The sequence below is a fragment of the Canis lupus genome, chromosome 23, assembly GCF_011100685.1.
Source record: "Canis lupus familiaris isolate Mischka breed German Shepherd chromosome 23, alternate assembly UU_Cfam_GSD_1.0, whole genome shotgun sequence".
Taxonomy (NCBI): Eukaryota; Metazoa; Chordata; class Mammalia; order Carnivora; family Canidae; genus Canis; species Canis lupus.
This window is the reverse complement of record NC_049244.1, coordinates 37979784-38007725: the sequence shown is the minus strand read 5'-3', so window position 1 is coordinate 38007725 and position 27942 is coordinate 37979784. Positions and strand designations below refer to the sequence as shown.

The 27942-nt window shown below is 34.8% G+C and overlaps 1 protein-coding gene across 5 annotated transcripts in view; it reads right to left on the bottom strand.

Moving 5' to 3' along the window:
* The window catches only part of RASA2 (RAS p21 protein activator 2), a 153240-nt gene that overhangs the window by 35430 nt on the left and 89868 nt on the right, over positions 1-27942 (bottom strand). For all 5 annotated transcript variants that reach the window (XM_038571086.1, XM_038571087.1, XM_038571088.1 and 2 more), the window contains 4 exons: positions 16029-16112; positions 13400-13472; positions 10077-10153; positions 9001-9102 (listed from right to left, as the gene is read on the bottom strand). In XM_038571086.1, the coding sequence (XP_038427014.1) occupies positions 9001-9102; positions 10077-10153; positions 13400-13472; positions 16029-16112 (336 nt within the window). The remainder of the gene's footprint in view (positions 1-9000; positions 9103-10076; positions 10154-13399; positions 13473-16028; positions 16113-27942) is intronic.

Below are 27942 nucleotides of genomic sequence, written 5' to 3'. Positions count from 1 at the left end.
CAGTGAGGTAAATAAACAGCTAAGCTGTATAAAAAAACCAAACCAAAAAGTCACTTTAGTATTTTAAGGTTAGGACACTTTATAAATAGCCAACTAGCAGTCTTCAGAGGCTTAGCATTGGTTGTATATTGAACTAGAAAGCTATAAATAGATTTTCATATGGGAAACGAAAAGTACAGGTAATACAAAAATTAAAATCTCAAAGGAACTGAATAGAGAGTTCGATTAGCTTGCAGACTTAGGAAAAGATATAAAATGTAAAACATTTAAAATCCAATGTAAAATCAAAAATAATCTCTCACCAACTAAATTTAAGAAAGACATATTTAGCTGAAATAGACAAGACATGCCACAAGAAGGAAAAAGTGATCTTGTTTTAAAGTATATCTTATATATGTAAAAACCTGAACTTGTTTTTTAAAAAGCCAGTGATTGAAGGTTTATAAATAGATTTTTTATATTATTAAAGAAGTAACAGTGTAACTACACTGAAAATATTTTTATTTGCAGAAATCAGATTTACATGAATTTTTTTCAGGTAAGTAGAAGGTATAAATATAAATGTAAAAACAAAGATAACTTTAACATTTTCGAAGGAAAGAGAAATGTTTAGAAATCAAGAGGAGTTTTTAGGACCAAAACCAGAAATCTAATAATTTTTAGAGAACTTTTATCATGGAAATTTAATAATACATACAAAAGTAAAAAGGACAATATATCTACTGAACTTCCATGAACCCATCACCTAGCTTTAGTAATCATCAACTCAAGGCTATTCTTGTTTCAGTCTCATACCTCTATTCACTCCTCTCATCCCATTCCTGTGTTAAAGTAATTTCCATGTGTCTTTTAACTTTGTCCATAAATATTTCAACATCTATAACTACATATAACTTTTAAAAATCAGCATTACCCAAGCCGTGTTCAAACTTTCCCAAACTTTATCATAAACGTTTTTCTACAGTTTGTTCATATCTAAGGTCCACAGATTCTAACTAGTTGATACTTAAGTTTCTTTTACTGTAGATTCCCTCTACCCCCTAAGAAATCAGGTAGTTAGAATTTTCCACATCGGGGATTGTGCTAAATCTATCTTTATCTCCATGACATCATTTAACCTGTTCTTTGTCCGCTCTGTACTTCCTATATATTGGCAGTTAGATCTAGAGGTTTGGTTAGATTTAGATTTGATATGCTGGCAAGAACCTTTCACTGATGGTGTTGTGTTGTTCCACCAAGAGGCACTAATGTCTGTCTCTCTTTTTGTGATATTAGCAATCACTGATGAGCACCGCCTAGAGTCATTAACTTTCACAGATTGTAAAACAATAGTTTTAGAATTCTATCATTCCTCCTTTACTTAATACTTGAATACTTTTTATAAGTTTTATAAACTTTCACAGATTGTAAAACAATAGTTTTAGAATTCTATCATTCCTCCTTTACTTAATACTTGAATACTTTTTATAAATACTTTTTATAAATACTTGAATACTTAATACTTGAATACTTTTTATATAAAAATATTTTATATAAAATACCAGTGTAGGTAGTTTTGATATTTATCACCTATAGCCTCCCCAATACACTAACTTGTTCAAAAACAGAAGGTAGGGAGGGTTTAACAGAATATTAGCTTTGAGAAAGATATAATTAAAGACATAAAAAGGAACTAGAGACCCAATAAAGCAAAATTTCAAAGATGAGGGGATGACAATAAAGGGAGGAGAAATTATATCACTACCTATGAAAGAAGAATCTCTATCTTGAAAGACAAGCCTTTAGAATTTCTATTCTGATTTGAGAAATAATTATTTAAAGTTTTGCCTGAGGAAATAACTGCAAATAAACCTATTAGCAAAGGTAACCCAGAAGTACTTCTAAGGAAAAGTCTACTTGGCTGATTGAGTTCCACAATCCAGTATATTTTATAGACTTGCTAGTTTTATCTGAAAGTAAACCTGAACTGTAATGACTGAGCACAAAGACCTGTAGAAAGTAGAAAGCCAATTTCTAAATTTATGAAAAGAAATACAAGTGGTAAAAATACCTGTACTTCTTCTGGGACCAATACATCTTATTATGCAAATGTCCATTTACAAAAGTAAGGAGAATGGGAATATTAATAATGAATACCTTTAATTCACCACCTCCCCATGCACATATCACTCAGCTTCAACAATCACTGTATTTCCCATGGTGGTTCATCTATATTGATCATTGCAACTAATACATTTTTTTCCTGTCAATATAATTTTTTAATCTGTTAGATTAACACATTTTTTTTAACCAACTGGTAATCTATTTAGAAAGCCATATTATCAGAAGGTACTATGGTGAGTACAGAGATACAACACAGAGATTGAGGCAGTCTTAAGAATTCTCTGCTTGGGATCCCTGGGTGGCGCAGCGGTTTAGCGCCTGCCTTTGGCCCAGGGCGTGATCCTGGAGACCCGGGATCGAATCCCACGTCGGGCTCCTGGTGCATGGAGCCTGCTTCTCCCTCTGCCTATGTCTCTGCCTCTCTCTCTGTGTGACTATCATAAATAAATAAAAATTAAAAAAAAATTAAAAAAAAAAAAAGAATTCTCTGCTAAAGCAATGTCCACAATAGCCAAACTATGGAAAGAGCCCAAATGTACATCGATAGATGAATGGATAAAGACACACACACACACACACAAATGGAATACTACTCAGCCATCAAAAAACTGAAATTTTGCATTTGCAGTGACATGGATGGAACTAAGGGGTATTATGCTAAGCAAAGTAAGTCAGAGAAAGACTGATCACTGATCTCACTTACATGTGGAATTTAAGAAACAAAGAGGATCAGAGGGGAAAGGAGGGAAAAATAAAACAAGACGAAATCAGAGAAGGAGATAAACCATAACAGACTCTTAACTCTAGGAAACAAAATGAGGGTTACTGGAGAGGAAGCAGTGGGGGGATGGGGTTACTGGGTGATGGGCATTAAGGAGGGCACATGATGTAATGAGCACTGGGTGTTATACACAACTGATGAATCACTGAACTCTACCTCTGAAACTAATAATATACACTGTTAATTAATTGAATTTAAATTTAAAAAAAAAAAGAATTCTCAGCTAAGACAACAGTTTGCCAAGGAAACAAGAATGCTTCCAGAGCAGAATCTACTTCCTTCTTGATTATATTTAAATGGGTAGTACCTACCTACATTTGCCTCTTTGGGATTCTTTCTTGTTGTTCTAATATTTCCCTTCTGTTTTAACTAGTTTTTCCATATAAGGTAGAATAAAAATACTTGCATTATAGTTACAGCTTAGTTCTGTCTCCCTAAGATTGCACTTACCCATCTTAAATCTTAAACAATGTTCCCATATTCTAGTCAGAATTACATACTGTTTGTTCTATAGGAATTTTACTCAGAGGGCAACTTTGATTCTCTTATCTCCAAATTACTGGAAGAAGGAGCATGCCTTGTCTCTCTGTTACTCTAACAGAACTACAAAATATCAGCAAAATAAATCTACAATCCTAACATGGCATATTCTCTACAGAGGGACTACAGTGCTACACCAGTTACTAATTATTATGTATGCACTCCTTTAGAATGCCTAGGAACCCCAGAAGAGCTCACTCCTGCCTCACTTTTAAAGCTTGTTTCCACAGGTTTCTTTGGCAGGGTAAGAAATCCTTCTGGATACAGTATGTCATCTGTGTCATGTGTTTTTTGAAAAACAAAAATTTAAATACGTCATTGTCCTAGCCATTACTTGAAAAGATCATTTTTTAATAAACAGGGATGACATCAAATTTCTTTTTAACAATTTATATATATAAATTTTTATATGTATATATAAACAGTAAAATATAAATATATATGTTTTAAATATTTTATTTATTTATTCATGAGAGATACAGAGAGAGGCAGAGAGAGAAGCAGGCTCCCTGTGGGGAGCCCTATGCAGGACTCCATCCCAGGACCCCAGGATCACAACTCGAGCCAAAGGCAGATGCTCAACCACTGAGCCACCCAAGTGCCCCTTTTAACAATATTTTACAAAGCAAGGGGCATTCAAATCTTTGATTTCAGCATAAAACAGAATATTTTTGAGGGTTAAAAAAAGCATTTTTAATTAATTAGAGTAAGCACATGTGCATGAGCGGGTGAGGAGGGGGCAGAACAGGGAGAGAGAGAATTTTAAGCAGACGCCATGCTGAGAACAGAATCCAACGTGGGGCTCAATCTCATACCCTTGAGATCATGACCTGGGCTGAAAATAAAGAGTAGGATGCTTAACCAAATGAGCCACCCAGGTGCCCTGAATATTTTTGAGTTTTAAATATATTCTAAAATAATTTTGCCAAAATACAATTTATTATAGTAATTGGTTAAGAGTATAAACTTTGGAGTCAGAATATTTTATCTAAATCTCAGCTGTGTGACCTTGGGCAAACTCCTCAATCTCTCCATGCTTGTTTCCTTATATTATTATAATTATTATTATTACCCTAAATAAGGGGCAGTAATAGTATCTAACTGATATAACTAAGTAAAGCACTTACAATAGTGCCTGGTATACAGTAAATAGTACGTAGCTATTATTTATATAAGATTTATATATAACTGTTACCACTTACATATCTAAATAACTATAGATAAATGTACTTATTTATGTAACTACATAAAAATGTGATTTATTATTTTATAACATTGTTTAAAAAGGCTCAGTTTAAAGCCTGTGGGCTCAGTAATCTTGTAGGAATTAGAGGAAAAGAGAAAACCCTCAAGATTTGTTAGATGAGGATATGTAGACATGCATAAGGTTGAGGGATTTAAAAAAAAAAACACCAAAAAACCCACAATATATTTTCTTCAGCTTTTGAGTAAAGCATTCCAGTGTGAAAGAGTAAGAAAAAGGAAATAAAGAGGAATTATTAACTGAAAGTGGAATTCAGTTGCTCCAAACATATTTTTTATTCACAATTAGAGGCATGAAAGTAATCCTGATGCTCCCAAGATTCAGTAGTTTTGACAGCTCCTTAGTAAAGAAAAAATTTACATTTGAAAATTTTTAACCACAAGGTGTATATAATTGAAATTAAAGTAGGCAGGCAAAAACTATAATTATTTATTCGTAACACTGAAAACAAGCATTATGAAGTAATGTTGAGAAGCTGGAAAGTAACTGTTCAGAGGCAGCTCTACTAACATTTGAATATTGTTTCTGGTTCCATAAAGATAAGCATTATCAATGGATTTTTACTAAAGATAGAAGATTAAAGATAGGTACACCAAAATCAGCAAACTAGATAACCAACTCCTCTCAAGTAAAATATTAATCTAGTTTTAAATATGTAGAAAGTGCTTTTGTTGAAAAATCCCAACCATTTGTTTCATTTACCATTTGAATCTTATATTCAGAATGCAAATTACAACCTGAAAAGGTATTTGTATCTATGGTCTTTTCTTTTTTAAAAAAATATTTTACTTATTTATTCATGAAAGACACACAGAGAGAGGCAGAGACATAGGCAGAGGGAGAACCAGGCTCTGTGCGTAGAGCCCGATTCAGGACTCGATCCCAGGATCCCTGGGATCATGACCTGAGCCGAAGGCAGAGAGGCTCAACCAGAGCCACCCAGGGGCCTCTCTATTGTCCTTTGTTAATCTCCACTGTTACATGTTGAGCCATTTTGGGGAAATTATTGTACCAATTTGTACAATCAGACAAAGGTTTTGCACACATTAAGACTGACATCACAGGAATTGTGAAATGAGACTTAACTAGATTGCCTCTGAGGTTCTCTTTATAAGATTTCAAACAATAGAATACTGGTGTGACAACAAAGGATACATAAACTCTATATGGACTGCTCTGGAGGAATGGTGATGACAGCAGCAATCACTATAATAATGAGAGCATGAGCTATACTTGTGGTCACTACACTTGCTGCCTGTTTCATTTACGATGAATGCATTTCATCCTCTAACAACTTTGGGAGGCAGGTACTATTTGTACTGTTTTCATTTTATAGCCAGAGAAAGGAAAAGCCAAGATGGTGAAGTAACTTGTCCAAGGTCACACAGGTAGTTATGGCAGAGGTTAAGATTTGAACCACGGCAAATTGGTTCCAGAGTCCATACTCTTTATCACTACTAAGGGTCTACTAAACTGCTAGGTGAGAAAAGCAAGGTGTGGAGCAGGATAGAGTATGTGCCCATTTGTGTAAAAAGGGGAAATAAGGATATATACGTATTTGACTATATTCCATAAAATATTTTCAGAAACTTAAAACAGTACCTCAGAAGAGGGGAAATGATTAGCTGAGGGATTGGGTTAAGACACAGATTTTTACCTTTTGAACGGTGAACCATGTGAGTATATTAGTGATTCAAAAAAAATAATTTAAAATTCTTTTATCTACAAGGTTAAAGTTAAAAATAGTTACTATCAACACTAAAAAGCTACTCCTAACATCTAACAGAAGTTTCAGAATAAGGAACATACATCATAGCTAAGGAACTGAAAAGCCAAGAAAGGAATGGGGGAATGACTGAATCATACTGTAGTTTGAGAATAAAATTAAGTTAGAACCATTAAAATCCGTTTTCAGGAAAAGACTGTAATAGACAAATACTAATTGAAAATTATGTGAAAAAGGAAAGCAAACTGAAACTTTTCAAACAACAGGATTACATTACGGATAATTATTCTCTTTCCTACTGCCAAGATTAGAAAGAATATGCCTGAAATCCTGAAGATTAAGCTTTCCCTGTGTTTTCAATGCAGTTGCCATCAATTCCACAAGGGGATGCTACTGCTCTACAACTGACAAAGGAGCTTGCGAGTTTAATTTCTGACTTAAAAGAAAATGGCATTCACATTTTTATACTTCCTTATATCTATGAAGTATAAATGAATCAGCAGAAGTTTCCATTCCATGCTGCATAAATTTTAGAACTTACACCCTTTTGGCTTTAAAATATTTTAAAATATTACTGGCAAAAAAGAGATCTATAGGAATAAAATTAATTGGTTTCTTAATGTTCTTACATCTTGCCAAGGTGGACAAAGTTTTGCCAAATTTGGAGGGCCTATCTGGAAGTAGTCACACTTAAAGTACAGGAGAGGTGGCACATTTCAGGTTCACTTTGAGGGGTCTGGAAGCCCTAAGAACTCACTTTTTACTTTTGTAATGAGTGGCATGCCATACTTTTGAAAGACTTAACAAACTGCAGAAATTTTCATTTAAAAATATATGCTAGGGGATCCCTGGGTGGCTCAGCGATTTGGCGCCTGCCTTCAGCGCAGGGTGTGATCCTGGAGTCCCGGGACTGAGTCCCACATTGGACTCCTTACATGGAGCCTGCTTCTCCTTCTGTCCCTGCCTCTTTCTCTTTCTCTCTCCCTGTGTCTCCCATGAATAAATGAATAAAATCTTAAAAAAACATATATATATGCTATTTTACAGAAGGTAGAAGATAATGAGAAGTGGGGAGTGTGATGGGCCTCAAATGTTGTTCCTCAATTTTTCAAAGTAACTAGTAAGTTTAATCTGCCCCCCCAAAGTGGATACATTTTTTGCAATTATACCAAATGCCACCAGAAATACCAATAAATCTTAGATCTGTATTAGCAAGAAGTAAAAATAAAATAAAACTGTGAGTCTAAAAATCCACCTACAATAGAGTTCAAAGTGAAGAATGTTTACGGTCAACTTGGAGAGGCAGGCTCTTTTAAAGACAAATGAGATGGATGCCCACAATAAGAAACCTCTAAACTCTTCTTCCAGGCACTGAAACTGAGTTCTAAATAGTGGGCCTTAGAGGCAAATGAGAAAGATCTGCTTTTTTATGGTCAGTAGAAACCCAAATCTAGCCTGCGATCTATCGGGCAACTTACTGGAAGGGGCAGGACAGGCATGCTTGTAAGTGCTCTAGACAGAAAAAATGATAGTTTCACATCAATTCTGCTAAGGAAACTAACATTAGTTTAATGTATGAACATTAAGTTCTATCTACCATCAGATTAATGTCACTGTTATAGACATGAAAAGGTAAAATAATACTGTAACCATTACGGAGTCACCAGAGCACCTGAAAGGAGTATTTACTGAATCAGCTCAACAGGTTCACCCTAGACATACACATATTCATTCATTCATTTATATATTTTATAGTAGGGGTGGGGGAGAATCTCAAGCAGACTCCCAGCTGATCACAGCCTGATATGGGACTTATCAAACAATCTTGAGATCACAACCTGAGCTGAAATCATGAGTTGGATGCTCAACCTATTGAGCTACCGAGGTGCGCCTCGATCCTAGACATTTAGAAAATATTAGGGCATTTCAACGGGGTGTGTTAAAGGAAAATCACTGGTTAGATCCCATAAATAGTTGATTCCCTACCATAAACCCTATTTTCAAATATCCACAGTTCCCATGGCCATTAATAAAGCTTCTCTACTATAGATGCTGATCTGTGACCAAGCATCTTTTCACATGGGCAACTCTTCTGCAATGTTTTAAAATGATTTTCATTTTCTCCTTAGAGTTAAGATTTCATTTTTAAACAGAATATCCCTAGACAATTCAGTTCCTGTATCCCAGTACAAGAGGTTGTCATAGAATCATCAATGTACTTCTATTTCTGCAACAATAAATTAATAATCAAATCAAAGTTAATGATTTCTGGCTTATTCCACCTCAAATTGAAAAATATGCTTATAGTAAGCATTTATTTAAATGTATAGTATATTAAAGGGGATGGACTACTGTGGAGTTCACTAGAATGTTGGTCTTCAGGGATGCCTGGGTGGCTCAGTGGTTGAGTGTTGGCCCAGGGTGTGATCCTGGATTCCTGGGATCGAGTCCCACATCGGGCTCCCTGCATGGAGCCTGCTTTTCCCTCTGCCTATGTCTCTGCCTCTCTCTGTGTCTCTCATGAATGAATAAATAAAATCTTTAAAAAAAAATAGTTAAAAAAAAATAGAATGTTGGTCTTCTTACCAGGCTTGATGAGAGGAATCATTTCTTAACACATTCACAGGAACCTTAATCTCTCCTAGGAAAATATCTTGGACCAAGTTTCCATTGTTCCACAAGTCGATCCTGAAAATTTAAAACTGGCTTTATTTTTTGCAAAGAATGTTTAAGAGAACACACGCCACCAGGTAGCTTCAAATCACTTTGATTGTATTATAGCATTAATTTTACATGCTTAAAAGTAAGAGATGTTAGCGCTGTCATATACCTCACTATCTAAACTAAGGAAACAAAATATTGCAGTAGCTTTTATTTATAAGCACAGAAAGTAACTTTTAAATAGTCTTAAAAAAGCACTTAAGTTTCTTAGTCTCAAAGTCTAGGCTTTATTTTAACCTGTAGCAGTAAGAACTAGAGTTACTTTGTTGAGTTTGAGAAAAGAAACCAACCAAGATTACAGTTTCTTTCTCAATTAGAGCCAGTTAATATGTAAAGATGGGTGATTTAGAAAAATACATTACCTGATCATTCCAAACATGTGACTAATACACCCTTAAGATGAACACACTGTTAACACCACACCTGTACATGCACTTACAAAACTTTCCCCTCCCAACAGCATAAATATTTAAGACCTAATTGGCACAAACTTCAAACACATGCACCTGTTGAATTATCTTACAAGACTTCTTACCTCACTGAAATTTCTGTTAGACAGCAGATATGTTAAGAAGAATAAAAAAATTATTTCTAAATTGGCTAATATATAATGACTTTTCTATATATTCTTTGCATCCATTATGCTATGATTTAGAAATTTAAAGAGCAATTAAATTTATGAAAATTAAAAATATAATAAAATAGGTGAAAATTAGGTCATCTTTGGTTTTTTTAAATAAATACACCTCGACTACTTCTGCAAAGAGAACAGATTTTTAAAAGATAATATGAATTTAAATTAGATGGATGTTCTTCTACGTTTCATCAGCCAACTTGCTAAAGAGAATTCTATTAAGTTCAGTTCACCTTTTTCAGTTAAATTTAGGACTTTCTTTTGACACCAAAAAAACCTCTATTCAATAAAACTCCAAGACGTATACCTAATTTCCAGCTTTTCAATGTCCTCCTCTTCTACCTGGAACTGGGACTTTCTTGTATAACTACTGGATCTGGTTACCTGTGAACAAAATATTTTAGTTTACAAAAATTTTTAACATAATTTTTTTCCTACATGAACTTAAAAAAACTATCATCCCTAAAATGTTCAATTGTATTTATTATAAACAGAGAAAAATGCCTAGGTCATAGTTTACTGAAAAGCTAAAGATAAAAACAGCTATGGAAAGTAGCAGGGAGGTAATAAAGCAGTATAAAAATATCAAAAGCAATCTTGCCTGCATGCCCTCCCTTATTAACTCAATCTACAATAACATTAGGTTCTCTGACTCACATGTAATCTGTTGATGGCTGGAAGAGTAAAAGTGTTCTATTTTGGCATTAGCTGCACATGCTAAGAACTGTTTGAAGACTTTCCCACATTCCTCAAGATATCAATTCTATCCTTACACTTCCTTTTCACAATTTAACCAAAAACATCAAGGCTACTGGCAGGGACTTCCTCTGCTATCGTCCACCTGAACACGTCCATTTTCACATAGGTCTTTCTAACTGGATGAGTTTTTTCATTTCTGAATAAGAGAGGAGATAAATGATCCTCCTCTTTTCCAGGACTACTCCACCCATGCACAACATACAGTAAGCATACAATAAGCATTTGATTTATTTTAATCGCAGCTTTCTTGACCAGCTTATTCACCTCACTCAAGTCTAAGAAAAATTCTACACTTAAAGTATGGTCTTCTATCTCCTTCCTCTCACAGACAAATATCTCAAAACTGTAATCCATCCTTACAGTTGCCACTTCCTCACACCCACTCACTACAGTAACTCCTTATAATCTGATTTCCTCACAGATCACCCTCCCCAAACTCCTCTGTTAGTTACCAAGTCTGATGGTGAATTCTTAGTTCTCATCTTCCTTGACCACTCTATCAGAATAAGTGAGTACAACTATACCTCCTTTCCCAGAAACACTCTGTTGAGTTTACCCAGGCACTACCCAGGCAACCTCCTGCTCTCCACTTCTTCCCCTGGGACCTCTTTTTCCCCAGAGGCTATAAATATGGGTTTTCTCCACGGTTTTAATTTTTATTTTGCTCTAACAGATGCAAAGTGCTATACAGTTTACAAAGTGCTTTCACATCCATTATCTTCTTTGTTCATCAGAACGTTGCTCTGAAGCAGGCAGGGTTAGATTTATTATCCTCATCTTGAAAATGAGGAAGCTAAAGGACAGAAATTAAGAGACATGCTCAAAGCTGAATACCTAATAAGGGGCAGAAGTGAGCTCCTCACTTTTCTCCTATACTGTATACTTCTATTTCACTGGCTCTCTTGACTCTCTGCAAGCAAATATTGAGTCCTTATCTAGAGCCATCACCCATTTTAAGTTTCAGTCATCAACTGCCTATTTCATGTCAGACCTCAGGTTTGTTATGTCCCAAACTGAACCACTTACACTTTCCTTAACTTCTCCCTTATTCCAGATTTGAAACCATGAGGATATCAGATTCCTCCTTTGTCTTTTCTAACTAACTTGTTATCCTGCCCTTTACAGCTTCTTTCTCATTTGTCCCCTTCCTCTCTTTTTTCCATGTTATTCTCTTGGATCAGATTCCTCCACCCCAACACTTTTTTTTTTTAACACCTAAACTATAACAATCTCTTTATCTCTGTTCTTTCTCAGCCACTGGCCCATAGATCATGGGGATTCTTCCCACAACACCGCATTACTCTTACTACTTCCAGGCTCAAAAACTGTCAACAACTACTCTGTAAGCCCCCCAGCCAGGCATATAAGACCTTTCATAGTTGGTCCTAGTCTAGCTTTTAGACTTTGTTCCAATTATTTTCTTCTAGAACCCTTCCAGTTAAATCACTATTTGCTATTCTTTGGACATAGCTTTCTGCTTTTCTATTTCTATGTCTCTGCTCAAATTGTTCTTCTTCTCTAATACTTCTTTTTTGCTAACTTAGCTGGAGCAGAACTCATCTGATCTCCCCAATATCTACTGCATTTTACTGCTATGTATATGCGTGCGTATATATGCTTTGTGTTTCTTGCTTTAGCTCAAGAACAGAGATTGAATCTTATCTTTATAATCAGCTCAACAAAGGGCCTTTGGAATGAATGTTTAAGGCTTTATAGGTACGCCTGGATATAGCAAGCAGGTCAGACCTTGCCTTCAAAGGGCCATCTGCTTGTTGCAAGTTGCCCCATGTTTTCTGCAGGCTAGATGTAACAGCCATTGATAAATGTAAAACAACTAAAGTCTTTAGCCAGGAAATGGAAAAGTCTCACACTGGTTCCTTTTCTTTTGTTTTTCTTTCTCCCTTGCCTCTACCCCCACAATTCTTCCTACTTTAATTTGGCATTTTCTTCAACCTATGTTTTTTTTTTTAATAAAGTAGTTGTAATCAGGCATGGTTAGATGTGCTCTCTCTCTCTCCACTTTGAAATTATCAAGAAAAATACACACAAAAAAGGAAAAAGCACACAATGTAACCTTTCTTCAAATCTTCCCTGTCAATCTTACTTGAAACATGTTCTACGGTTAGAAAACAATCTTAGAAATCAGAGGTTGACTTTTTTTTTTTTCTAGTAGTTTTCAAATAATATGAAAAAGGATTTCTTTAACAGATGCTCCACAGTAAAGAACTCCAAAGCACTGTATTTTGGGGCAACTTCAAGGCAGCTGAAGATCTCTATGCAAATAAGCATATGTCTATAGAGGGAATTAGCTAAAAAGAACTTAATAATGAGGCCTTAATCATATAGCATTTTATGGTCTCAAAGCATTCTCACATGTGGGCCTCCTAAAAACTGTCAGGTAGGGCAGTGTTTTTTCTTACAAAATTATCCTTTCACAAGATAAACCTGAACCTCACATTTAGTGATTTATTCCACATCAACTGAACTAGAACTGCAACCAAGTGATATCATACTTACTTTACTAGTGATTTTCAAATAGTACCATACAAGAGTTTGGTGGCCACTGTGTGTCAGGTGGGGGGCTGGATAAGGTGGAAGGGTGTGTGACAGGATGTGATATTAGGGATGACTAAGGAGTATGTGTGGCCCTGGTCCTCCCCATCCCCAAATCAGTCATAGCTCTGCCATTGTTTGTTTTATATATGGGCCTCCACCATATTTACATCATGGTTCTACTGCACTTGGAATAGAAATGCTTAGTGTTGCATTAGTTGATTAAATGATTACTATGACTGTAGTTCAAAAAAAGAAATAAACCAGCATTCAATATTAAATATTCAATGTCAACATTTATATAAAACAAAAAGTTACCTCAAAATAAAAGATTTCATTAAACTGCGGATTGCTTGTTTTCTTCTTTACTTTTGTCTTCTTTTGGTCATTCCTGTTCCAATGTGGTAGAGTTTTACCTTGTAGAACTTAATAGTACACAATTATAAAACATGCTATTTCCGAGCAGGGAGCCTGATCTCCCTTTAGCTGTTAAGATGACTTAGGAAAAACTATAGTTTTTAATATTACTTAGGAAAGAATTTTGAGGTGTCTCTAAAGATCAAAGAAAATACAAGTTTGTATATGTGATATATGACAAGATTCTATTTTCTATATATGACTAGATTTAAACTAGATTGATTGTCAAGCTTATTTTATATAAGCAACTCAGAATGGTAAAAGGAAGACAATGAGATTCAGAGTACCTTTATCTATGCTGAAAAATACCTGAGGAACCTGAGGAACACGAAAAGCATTCTTAACTAAATTTATTTCTTGGGCTTCAGGTACAATATGGCCTTTTAAAAAAACTTTTTATTTGAAATAATTAAAGAAGGTTGCAAAGAAGTCCCATGAAGTCTTTCCCTAGCCTTTCCCAATTTTAACATCTAATGTGATGATAGCACACTATCAATTCTATTAATGACTCCTAATAACCAATTCATATGCCAAACAGTTTGTTTGTATGTTACTAAATGATTACACTAAAGAATTTGTCTTTAGCTACAGATTATAAACAAAACAAAAAACAGCTCCACTAGGTTAAACAGGATTTTTAACATACAAAACTACAGGATTTTTAACATACTAAACTAAATCCCTCTGACTGCATGAATCTTAATGGATTAAGTATCTGCTTTCAAATTTAAAACCATCCACAGTAATAACAGCACAATACTGTTTGAGCACACAATAAGTCCTACATGGTGCTAGGTACTTTATATACATATATACAAATACATTTTTTTTAAAAGTGACTTACTGGTGATTTTCTATAAAATAAAAATACCTATACTGTACACCTGAAACTAATATAACACTGTATACTGACTATACTGGAATTAAGAAAAACTAATAAAAATAATAAATAAAAAGAATACCTAGAGAGCCTGAAGTTGGGGAGAAGGGGCATATGTCTGTGTATGTATGTATGTGTTTGGTGTGGAGGGAATATTTTGCTCTTTGTTTCCTGATTTTAAACCTTCAAGTTGTAGGCAAATTTCAGACTAGTCAGGCTCTGAAAGAAATCATAATGAAGTTAAATAATACAAAATATACAAATTGCTATAGGTTTTTCCATTAATTATCATAAATAATTTAAATCAATGATATGGTGCACTTTACCATGTTCTGGTACTTCAGCAGTCTGTCTACAGCTTGGAATTCTCTCTGTAGAGCACAGATGCCATGAGTAGAAAAGGCATTTTTAGTTCTGAGCTGCTTTCCAGATAAAAATATGGAAACTGCCTTGCTATTCTGGGCTAGCATTTCTTAAAACAGGATTTTACCTGCATAAAATCTAAGACATTTGAAGGCAGGAAGGTCGATAATGAATGAAGAAGGTCAAGTTTATGTTTTAAAGTACATTTTAATTACTATAAAACTAATGTTGCTCCTCACAGTCTAAGAGTCCAGCAGATTTGAAAAGTTACTCCTCATAGTCTAAGAGTCCAACAGAGTCCACTTTCTTTCTATAAAAACAGGACTTGGTTGTTTGCAAGCATATAACAGAACTCACTAACGATCTTTCTTTCAAAGCATGCATTACTTTGTGTCATAAATAGCTATTAAACATTTATTCTTAGAGCTTTAATTTTGTAATTCTTTTTTTTTTTTTAAAGATTTATTTATTCAGAGAGAGCGCGCGAGAGGCAGAGACACAGGCAGAGGGAGAAGCAGGCATCATACAGAGAGCCTGATGTGGGACTCGATCCAGGGTCTCCAGGATCACACCCCGGGCTGCAGGCGGCGCTAAACCGCTGCGCCACCGGGGCTGCCCTAATTTTGTAATTCTTAAGTCATATTTCAAAACTGAAAAAAATCTAATAATTGCTCTCTCTGAATTCTGAACTCCAAGTTACAAATAGAAACCAACCACTGATCATTTCAATGTAACGAAGCATCTACTGTCAAAGAAGGAAATCATTTGTTAAACCCATATACATATTGAGTCTTCAGATCCAGAGATGCTTACATTTCTGGGTTAAAATTAGTGTACTTATGGAAAATAAAGGCATATTTGACATTGTTTAGAGGTTAAAAAAATTCAATAATAATTCAATAAACATTACCTACCAAGGATATGAATGGAGCTAGAGAGTATTATGCTAAGTGAAATAAGTCGGTCAGAGAAAGACAAATACCATGTGATTTTGACATAGGTGTAATTTAAGAAACAAAACAAGTGAGCATAGAGAAAAAAAAAAGAGAGGCAAACCAAGAAACACTGACTCTTAACTATAGAGAACTGATGTTTACCAGGAGGAAATGTGGGTGGGGGGGATGGGTGAAATAGGTGATGGGGATTAAGGAGTACAATTGTGATAAGCACAGGGTATTGTATGAAGTGTTGAATCATGATATTGTACACCTGAAACTAATATTACAGGGTATGTTAACTAACTGGAATTTAAATAAAAACTTAAAAAAAAAAAAAAAAAAACATTACCTAGAAGGGCCCACTACAGAAACTGTTGCATAAGGGTCACAGCTTTGTCCATTTATGAGAGGCAACCCATGGCATGCGATGATGCTAAGAATAAAAGAAAATTAACAAATATTCAAGTTAAACAACATAAAGCATTATTTCAAATACAAATTAACAAAGGGTTAAAACTGTTTTCCACAAGTCTGCAGATATATGCTTATATACAATGTACCCCAAATACATTTATCTATATTGTGCACTTATTTACTTATGCTAAATTTCTGAAATAGGACCTAATTAGACTACACTGCCACAATGAATACGGAGACTACCAAACAATATGTAGCACACATCCCCCCACTAAACATCTAGCAAGGTACATTCTGTGGTTTGGTAATATATTAAAACTGCTGTGGCTTCTAAACAGGAAAAGAATGTGGTGTGAACCTTAAAGGAGAAACTACAAACCAAGCCAGATCTATGGCATCACATCCTCTGCTAAAGCATGAATGAGAAACAAGGAAACGACTGTGGTTTCCACTTAAAATCTGATTCATAAATAGAGGGCAAGCCTCCCACAATTCTGTAGCCTTTTATTCTGATTCTCAGTAACAACTCCTGTATTATCCTGCAGAAAATGTTTCAGAACTTAAAAACAAAGGTCTTCTAATCTGCTTTAAGGGTAAAGTCACTGGTATTTACAGAGGATATAGAATCTAACTTAATGGTCTGCTTCTCAAATTTTCTCACTAAATATTATTGAGTTCATGAATTTAGTTTAAATCTAAGGGTTTGCACTTCCTAATGTCTAAGAGAATCTCATGAGAAATGCTGAAAAGTATTCTTTGTTAAGAGATGTGGGCTATTGAGCAACATCCTATTTCTCTCTACAATCCACATCGTATATGTGGGTGAAGTGCATATGGTGTGCTGCAAAATAAAGAAAGAAATGATAATATGACTCATTTCTATTACACTGGGTATCAAAAATCAAATTCTAAAAATGTCTGAAACTAAAGAAAGCACAGACCAAGATAATAATTCTGGTTATCAATATTAGGATTAGGTACAAAGTTTCCAATTACATACTATTCAAAACTTAAAATCCTCAGGCTAAATCTCATAATGATGCCTGCTTTTTATATATCATTTGTAGTTTACCATTATTCTCACAAAATGTATCTAATTCCCACAACTGTCTTTGAGAAAAAATACCTTAAAGAAGAAAATAAGGCTCCAAAAGATTGTGAGAATGTAACAAAATAAAGCTAAAGAAGTAATACAACTTGTACAAAGTGGGCCAAGACTCAACTTCTACTTTAACTGTTTCTAAAGTTGAGTGTCTTTCTACATTCCCTACTGTACCTAAATTTATTACTCTCCTTGTAATACCAAATTTATCTCATTTAAATACTAATTATGAGAAATCTTAATTATAGGTCATTATAATTTTATGAAATTAAAAAAAAAAAACCTGAGAAAAAAGCAGTTCATTATACAAAAACTTCTATAAGAATACTCCACAAAGCAAAACAATGATGCCCATAAGAGCATAAATCTATAAAAATCATCAGAAGTAGTCTTAATTTTTAAATATAAGATATTTTAAAAATTGTTTTCTAACAATATTAAATACAAATTATTTTATTTGCTACATATTATGAAATATTTTTCTAATTGCCTAGAATACAACTATTCTTCTAATCAATAAGTCAAACAATTTCATATCATAAACCATGGATAAGCAAAAAACAAATGCTGAAAATGAGCTTAGTATACTATATACTAAATTATCTTACATTTTGTTTAAATACATTTGATATTAATATATTTTTTAGAAATTGCAAAGGAAAATAAATTTAATCCAAAATTGTTTAAAGTACCTTGAGCATTTTTTTTTAAACTAGAAGACAAGTGTTAATGTCTACATACACCCAAGATGGAGTACCAAGTAACAGAATTATCTCCCTACCTGAAATAACTAAAAAAAAATTTACAAAATTGGCAGTGCAGGATAGTGAACTTTGAGGGGAGAAGAAATGAAGTGAGCTCCCAATTGTCCCAGCTTACTGGTATGGGGTCTCTCTGAGAAGAGGGAGAGTTGACAGTTGGGGAAGACCGAAGTAACTGGAATTTCCAAGGCAGAGTACCAGAGAAAAGAAACCTGTACAGAAAGAAATCTCCAGAGAGTTACAAGAATCCCCCTGGAGTCGTTAGCTCAGTGTTGATAAGCATATACATGTAAGGAAGCTGAGGCTAAGGAAAGAATCATTTGAATCGAGCAGAGGGACTTTCGCTCAAGTTTTGATCCCAGGGTCTTGGGATCAAGCCCACATCAGGCTCCCTGCTTCTCCTTCTCCCTCTGCCCCTCCCCCACCTCCTGCTCTCTCAGTCACTCTCTCTCTCAAAGAAATAAAATCTTAAAAAAAAAAAAAAAAAAAGAGCAGAGGGAACAATTCCTGAAGCCCACAAATGACTAGCATAAAGTCCTACAGCCACGTTATGAAACCTGGTAATTCACAGATGTGGCCTCATTATTGAGAAAATAGAAGTACTAGACTAAAGGCTGCTCTTATTCAATCCATCAAAGTTTAAAAGCAAACCACAAAAGAATGAAACTGCTTCCAAGCAATTAACCAGGTCCTCAAGTATATTCATGGAAATATAAAAATATCCAGAAACTTCATATAGTCTAGAATCAAACAGAAAATAACCAGGAATACAAAGAATCAAGAAAATATGAACCATAATGATATCTCAAGAAACAATAAAAATCTCAAATAAACAAAAAGGAGCTTGAAAACGAAGCACAGCAAAACTCAAAACCTGTAGAAGGAAGGAAATAAAGATTAGAGGAGAAATAAATGAAATAGAAACTTAAAAATAACAACATATGAATGAAACCAGGAGATGGTCCTTTGAAAAGATTGACAAAATTGATAAACCTTTAGCCAGACTAAGAGAGAGTGAGACAGAGAGAGAAAGAGAGAAAGAGAAGACTCAAAAATAAAATCAGAAATTAAAGGAAGAAAAAACTGACACCACAGAAATACAAAAGATTGTAAGAAAATATTATGAAAAATTACATGCTAACAAACTAGACAACCTAGAAGAGATGGATAAATTCCTAAAAACGTGTAACATTCCAAAACTGAATCAGGAAGAAATGGAAAATTTAAACAGACAAATTACCAGCAATGAAACTGAATCAGTAATAAAAAAATTCCCAACAAACAAAAGTCCAGGACCAGATGGTCTGACAGGTAAATTCTATTAAACATTTAAAGAGTTAATATCTATTCTTCTCAAACTATTCCAAAAAAACACAAGAGGAAAGAAGGCTTCTAAATTCATTCTATGAGGCCAGCATTACCCTGATGCCAAAACCATAAAGACACTACAAATAAAGGGAACTACAGACCAAAATCTCTGATGAAAGTGGATGTAAAAATCCTCCACAAAATATTAGCAAACCAAATACAACATTTAAAAAATCATCCACCAAAATCAAATGGGATTGATTCCTGCAATAGCAAGGGTGGTTCAATATTCACAAATCAGTCTACGTGATACATCACAGTAACAAGAAAAAGGACGAAGACCACATGATCATTTCAACAGATGCAGAAAAAGCATCTGACAAAGTACAACAGCTATTCATGATAAAAACCTTCAATAAAGTAGGTGTAGAGGGAATATACCCCAACACAATAAAGGTCTTATATGAAAAACCCACAGCTAACATCTTTAATGGGAAAAAACTGAGAGCTTTCTCCTTAAGATCAGAAACAAGACAAGAATGTCCACTCTCGTCACTTTTACTCAACATAGTTGTTGAACTCCTGGTCACAGCAATCAGAAAACAAAAAGAAATAAAAAGCATCCAAATTGGTAAGGAAGAAGTAAAACTTTCACTATTTTCAGATGACATAATACTTATACAGAAAACCCGAAAAACTCCATCAAAAAAACTAGAACTCAGATGAATTTGGTAAGGTTGCAAGATACAAAATCAATATACAGAAATTCACTGCATTCGTATACACTTATAAAAAAATAGCAGAAAGAAAAATTACGAAAACAATCCCATTTACAATTGTGCCAAAGACTGCAAAATACCTAGGAATAAACATAGCCAAGGAGGTAGAAGACTTGTACTCTGAAAACTATAAAACGCTTATAAAAGAATTTGAAGATGACACAAATGGAAAGATAGTCCATGCTCAAGGATTGGGAGAAAAAATACTGCTAAAATGTCCATACTACCCAAAGCAATCTAAGCATTCAATGCAATCCCTTTCAAAACAACAGCATTGTTCACAGAACTAGAATAAATACTCCTAAAATTTTTAACCACAAAGCCCCTGGATAGCCAAATCAATCTGGAAAACAAAGAACAAAACTGAAGGTATCACAATCCCAGATTTCAAGATGTACTACATATCTGTAGTAATCAAAACAGTAGAGTACTGGCAAACAAAAAACACACACAGACTAATGGAACAAAATAAAGAGCCGAGAAATAAACCCATGATTATATTATCAATTGATCTTTGGCTAAAGGAAGCAAAGATATGCAATGGGAAAAAGTCTCTTCAACAAATGGTGTTGGGAAAACTGGAGAGCTACATGCAAAAGAGTGAAACTGGACCACTTTTTCTTACACTATATATATATATATATATAGATAACCCTCAAAATAAACTAAGGACCTAAACGTGAGACGTGAAGCCATAAAAACTGTAGAAGAGAACACAGGCAGTAATTTCTCAGACACTGGATGCAGCAACATTTTTCTAGGTAAGTCTCCTCAGGCAAGGCAAGCAAAAACAAGAATAAAATACTAGGACTACATCAAAATAAAAAGTACAGCAAAAGAAGCAACCAAAAACAGCAAAAGACAACCTACTAAAGAGGAGAAGATATTTGCAACTAATATATCCAACAAAGGGTTAGTATCCAAAATACATAAAGAATTTATACAACACAAAACCCCAAAACACAAGTAATCCAATTTAAAAATGGGCAGAAGACATGCACCAACATTTCTCCAAAGAAGACATATAGATGGCCAGCAGACACATGAAAAGATGCTCAACATTACTCATCATCAGGGAAATACAAATCAAAACCACACTGAGTTATCACCTCACATTAATCAAATGGCTAGTATAAAAAAAACAAAAAACAAGAAGCATTGGCAAGAATGTGGACAAAAAGGAACCCTCCTGTACTGATGGTGAGAATGCAAACTGGTGCAGCCACTTTGGAAGACAGTATGGAGCTTCCTCAAAAATATAAAAATAGAATTACCATTTGATCCAGTATTCCTATTACTGGGTATTTACCCAAAGAATATGAAAAATGCTAATTCGAAAAGATATATGCACTCCTTATGTTTGCTGCAGCATTATTTACAATAGTCAAATTATGGAAGCAACCCAAGTGTCCATCAATAGATGAACAGATAAAGAGGTAGTGTGTATACACACACACACACACACACACGCACATGCGCACATGCAGAATATTACTAAGCCATAAAAAAGTATGAAATCTTGCCATCTGCAGCAACATGGATGGATCTATCAGAAGGTATTATGCTAAGTGAAATGTCAGTCAGAGAAAGACAAATACCAGATGATTTCACTCACTTGAGGAATTTAAGAAACAAAACAAAGAACCAAAAAAACAGACTCTTAACTAGAGAACAAACTGATGGTTACTAGAGGGGAGGTGGGGGAATGGGTGAGATAGGTGAAGGGATTAAGAGTACACTTACCATGATGAGCAATGAATAATGTACAGAATTGATGAATCACTGTATTGTACACCCAAAACCAATGTAACACTGTGTGTTAATTATACTGGAATTTGAAAATAACAATAATTTTAAAAAATGATATTCTTATGTTTATATATTCTATATCTCTATATAGAGATATAGAAAACAGTAAAAGTTGAATTCTAGAAATGAAAACTACAACATCTGACATAAAAAATGCACTGGGTGGGCTCAACGATATGGCAGAAGGAAAGATAAATAAACACGAAGACAGAGCAATAGAAACACTGATATGTAAATAGTCTAAACACACCAATTAAAAAGCAGAGGTTCTGGTTAAAAGAATGGGAAAATACATACTAATACTGATCAAAAGAAAACCGATCCTATGGATAATAGCAACCCAAATGCCCATCAGTAAGGGTCTGGTTGAACAACTGATAGTATATCTATATGGTGGAATTCTATGTAGTTATGAAAAAAAATAAGGTAAATCTCTACTCTCTAATTACTCTGATATGAAGGGTAGAGGGTTGGGAATTAATGTGATACTTCTCCAAACATACCTCATGTAAGTTCTGACTTTGGAAACCAAAAAACTTGTACATTTCAAAAGTAAAATTAAACTTAATCCTTAAAAATAAAAAGACTCTGAGAAATGACTAAAAAAGAATTATTTCAAGAGACAAGAGTACAGTATTTGACTCTATCTTTAGAACAAAATACAGTAAGATCTTTTAAACCTGATTCAGTAACCTCACCACCAGTAGTAATACTAGCATTATTATTCTAAATCTAGTCTCTAAATTTTATAAGATAATGAAAGTAATTACCTTAATGTCAGGGATTAAGATTTTGAATATAACAGTCAAGAGAGATAGTAGTATAAAGTCAAAGTTAGATTAAAAATCTTGTAAGATTAAATTGAAATTAGAAACATGAAAGAAAAAGAAAAGAAAAAGCAAGCAAGCAAGCGAGCCTGCCAGCCAGAGAAGCTATATTAATAACAAAGTAGATTTCACAACAATGAGTATTCCCAGAGATAAAGGGTCTTTTTATAATAGTGAAGAAGTCAATTTATAAAAAGGATATAACAATCCACAAATAGTTCGAGATAGCAATACCCCCCTAAATAACTGATAAAGCAATTTTAAGAATGAAAGTTAAACAAGACTGTCAACTAACCTGACATAATTAACATTTATTAAAAATACTCTGTCCAGGGCAGCCTGGGTGGCTCAGGGGTTTCGTGCTGCCTTCAGCCCAGAGCCTGATCCTGGAGACCTGGGATCGAGTCCCATGTTGGGCTCCCTGCGTGGAGCCTTCTCCCTCTGCTTGTGTCTCTGCCTCTCTGTGTGTCTCTCATGAATAAATAAATAAAATCTTTAAAAAAAAATACTCTATCCACCCAAAGCAGAGAACACGTATCTTTCCAAATGCACATGGAACATGTAACAAGATTAAATGACACTGTATGTCCAAAAACAAGTCTTGGCAAATTGAGAAGTATTCAGATCATACAAAATACGTTGACAACAGAAGAATTAAATTAGAAACCAACAGCAGCAAAATATCAGGAAAATCCTCAAATACTTGGAAACAAAATAGCTCATGATATATATATATATATATCTATATCATGATATATATATATATATATATATCTCCATATATATCAGGACTCTGGGATCATGACCTGAACCAAAGGCAGACACTCAGCCACTGAGCCACCCAGGCGCCCCACTGGAGAACATTTTAAACTGTATGATAAAAATCACTGAAGACAGGAGAGTGACATCAGCAGGATGACAAATGGTGGAAGCCCCAAACCTGCTATATATAAATAATCCATGGGTCGAAAAATAAAAGAAAAACTAAAGTATTTTGAGTTTCATTAAAATGAAAACTCAGCATATTAAAATTTGAAGGATGCTGTTAAACCAGTACTCAGAAGAAAAAGGATAGCACTGAACACCTACATTAGGAAAAAAGAAAGGTTTTCAGTCACTGTCTTCAGCCTCCATCACGAGAAACTTAGAAAAGAAAAACAAACATAAAGTAAACAAAAACAGAATGGGAATCAAAATAGAAAAAAAAACGTAAGAATCAATGAAATAAAAAAATATTTCTTTAAGGTCTTGAAAGATACAAATTACCAAAGATTACTTAAAAAAAAAAAAACTAAATAACTATGTATCTATTTAAAAACCTGAATTCTGGGGGATCCCTGGGTAGCTCAGCGGTTTAGCACCTGCCTTCAGCCCAGGGTGTGATCCTAGAGTCCTGGATTGAGTCCCACATCAGGCCTCCTGCATGGAGCCTGCTTCTCCTTCTCCCTCTTCCTGTGTCTCTGCCTCTCTCTGTGTGTCTGTCATGAATAGATAAATAAAATCTTTAAATAAATATATATATATATTTAAAAACTGAATTCCCTGTTAAAAGTCTTTTCACCAAAAAGCAAAACAAAGTCAATTCACGCCCTGATGGCTTTGCTGGTAAATTCTTATACTATTCATGTAAAAAATAAATAATAAATTATATCTATCATATACAAAAAAAAAAAAAAAAAACAGAAAAAAACAGAAAATTGAAGGAAAAAAAAAGAGAATACTTCCCAATTCATTCAATGAACATATTATTCCTAATTCTAAAACATTACAAGGAAACTACAGACCAACATCCTTCATAAACATAGATACAAAAAAACCTTAACAAAATTTTAGCAAATCAAGCCAACAATATTTGCCATATTAACAGCTGAAAACAGAGAAGGCATAAGATCAAGGGCAGCCCGGGTGGCTCAGCTCTGCCTTCAGCCCGGAGCATGATCCTGGAGACCTGGGATCAAGTCCCACATCGGGCTCCCTGCATGGAGCCTGCTTCTCCCTCTGCCTGTGTCTTTGCCTCTCTCTCTCTGTGTCTCTCATGAATGAATAAATAAAATCTTAAAAAAAAAAAAAGGTATAAGATCATTTAAATATCCATCCCTGATAAACATTCTCAGCAAACCAGGAACAGGGAGGAATTTTCTCAGCCTGATAAACGACAGCTAATGTCATACTTAATGGTAAAAAAAAAAAAAACTGAATGCTTTCCCCTTAAGATAAAGAATAAGACGAAAATGTTTGCTCTCGCATCTATTCACTGGAGGTTCTAGCCTGTGTGATCAGACAAGAAACAGAAATAAGTCGTATCCAGACTAAAAAGGAAGAAGCAAAACTGTCTATTCACAGATGATACAATCATCTATGTACAAAATCCTACAGACTCTATAAATTAATCAGTGAAATGTAACAAGGTTGCAGAATATAAACTATTTTTTAAAATTTCTATATACTAGCAACAAACCATTTTTCAACTTGTTTCTTTTCTCTCTGTCTGGTTCTTTCCCTCAGCCTGTTTCTCTAATATAAAAACACTGCCTGAACTTCATGTCACCCAGTACCTATTTAATTTTTCTGTTTGTTTTTCCAAATGATTTGACATCTCTTTCACTCTTCACCTTAATGAAATCTACTTTTTCTACGTTCTTCATTCTATGGAAACTCTCCTCATTAAAGTCCCCTGAGTGTCAAAAGCTATCCATATATTTCAGGGCTCTTCTTACTGGATTTCTTGGCTGTATGCAATACTTTTGATCATTCCCTCCTTCCTTAAAGACCCCTTCTTTCTTGGTTTTTCTGGCCTTCACTCTACAAAATTTTCCTCGTATCACCTGTCTCCCTCGTGTTTTCCTCATTTGCTGTTCTACTACTGGAGCTATTCTTAGCTACTGTCTTTGCACTATATAACCTTCTTCTAAGGTTGTTTTTATCACATTTATTCTTATGGCTACAACTAACACCAACTTTTACATTTCTATATGAGATCTCACCAGAGTTTAAGATTTTTATATCTACATGCCTGATGGAAATCCCTAGCTAGATGTTCAAGAACAGCTAAAACTCAACTCATTACCATCTCTTATTAAAGGAGCTTCTCCTCTAGAATTTTCTTTGTTGTAAAACTACCACCCACCTAGTAACACAATCTAGAAATCTAGGAGGCACCTCAGATTCCTCCTTCTTCCTCACTTTCTACATCTAATCAGTAAGTTTTAGTGATGCTACTCTAAATATCTCATTTGTTCTCTTTTCTCATTTCTCTAACAGTTCAGGTGTGGAATCCACTATCTCTTACTTGGATTATCCCAACACCCTTCAAATTCACTTCCCAGTTACTATAAGTATAGAACTGTCTCTGCTGTCACATATCTGATCTTTCTAAAATCCGTATTTGTCCATACTACTCTATTGTCTAAAATCTTTTAAGAGTTCCATGAGCCCTTTAAGTTTAATAATAAGTTCCTATGGTACAAAAGACCCTCCAAGATCTGGCTTCAGCCTATTTCATCATTATCTGACCAATCTTAGTTTTTGTTTTTTTGTATCTGACCAATCTTTGAGTCAAGCTTTACATGCTCAGCAATATCAAACTACTTTTAATTATCCTCCCTCCCTCTCTCATTATGATGTTTTTTCCTCCATACTTTTGCCTATATTGTCCTTTTCTTCTAGGGGAAAAAAAAATCTCACCTTTTCTAGGATAGCTACTTTCTGTTTGTCCTTTAAGAAGACAAATGTTACACCTTCTTTCTTCATTTAGTTGTTTGAAAGAGTTACTTAGTGCCTTTTAGTGCCAGACTCTGGGGGTGATGAGGTGAATAAGAGAAACATGGTTTCTGCTCTCATGGAGCTTAGAGTCTACTTGAAATAACAGATGATGAGCAAGAATATAGAAAAAAATAATTAATTACAAATAGTGGCAAGTGCTATGAAGAAAAAAAGAACAAGGTGCCCTATTTTAAAATAAGTAAGTTGTATTTAATCTGAAACTTAAAGGATGAGAAGGAACCAGCTAGAAGAAGAATTGGCATGCCAGACAAAGAGGACAGCAGATGTGGATCTCTGAACAGGAAGAGTATGTCATATTTGAGGAATTGAGAGAAGGCCAGGGAACATATGAACAAGAGGAAGCAAACCACAAGATGAAATCCGAGAGGTGGGCAGGGTCAGAACATGTAGGATCTCATGGGCCAAGTTAAGGGGCTTGGATCTTATTCTAAATACAACAGGAATCATTAAGCGTTTCAGCAGGGTAATGACAGGACCTAATTTATGTTTTAAAAGCCAGCTCTGGGCTGCTATGGAGAAAAGGGACTGCAGAGTATAAAGCCAGCTGAGACTACTGGAATAGTCAAGGGAACAAATGGTTGTTGGTTTAAAGATGTCATTAGATATTAAAAATTAGAAAATTAAAGAAATATTTCATATAATCAATAGGAAATAGATCTAGTTTAGCGCCTGCCTTTGGCCCAGAGCGCGATCCTGGAGACCTGGGATCAAATCCCACATCGGGCTCCCGGTGCATGGAGCCTGCTTCTCCCTCTGCCTATGTCTCTGCGCCTCTCTCTCTCTCTCTCTCTCTCTCTGTGTGTGTGACTATCATAAATAAATAAAAAAACTTAAAAAAAAAAGAAATAGATCTAATATGTGGGGGAAGAGAGGAGAAAAGATTTTAAATGATTTCCAGATTTCTGGCTTGTTTGATTAGGTGCACAGTGGTTCCAACTGTTAAGGCTATGGGGAGAGCTATACAGATACGACAGTCCATGATTCAATTTCAAATGTATTATTTTTTTTTTAATTTTTTATTTATTTACGATAGTCACAAACAGATTGAGAGAGAGAGAGAGAGAGAGAGAGGCAGAGACACAGGCAGAGAGAGAAGCAGGCTCCATGCACCGGGAGCCCGATGTGGAATTCGATCCCGGGTCTCCAGGATCGCGCCCTGAGCCAAAGGCAGGCGCCAAACCGCTGCGCCACCCAGGGATCCCCCAATTTCAAATGTATTAAATTTACAATGTTGTGACACATCAAAAGTGGAATTGCCAAAAAGGCAGGTGGACATATGAGTGCAGAGTTCAGTAAAAAGACCCAAGTTAAATGCACAAGGTACAATTTTTTTAACTTATTTTGAAATAACTTCTGACATTCAAGAAGTTGCAAAATGATATATACAGTTCCTATATATCCATCAACCCAGTATTAATACTTTGTGTAACCAGAGTTAAACTATAGAAACAGGAAAATAACATTAATGCACTGTTAA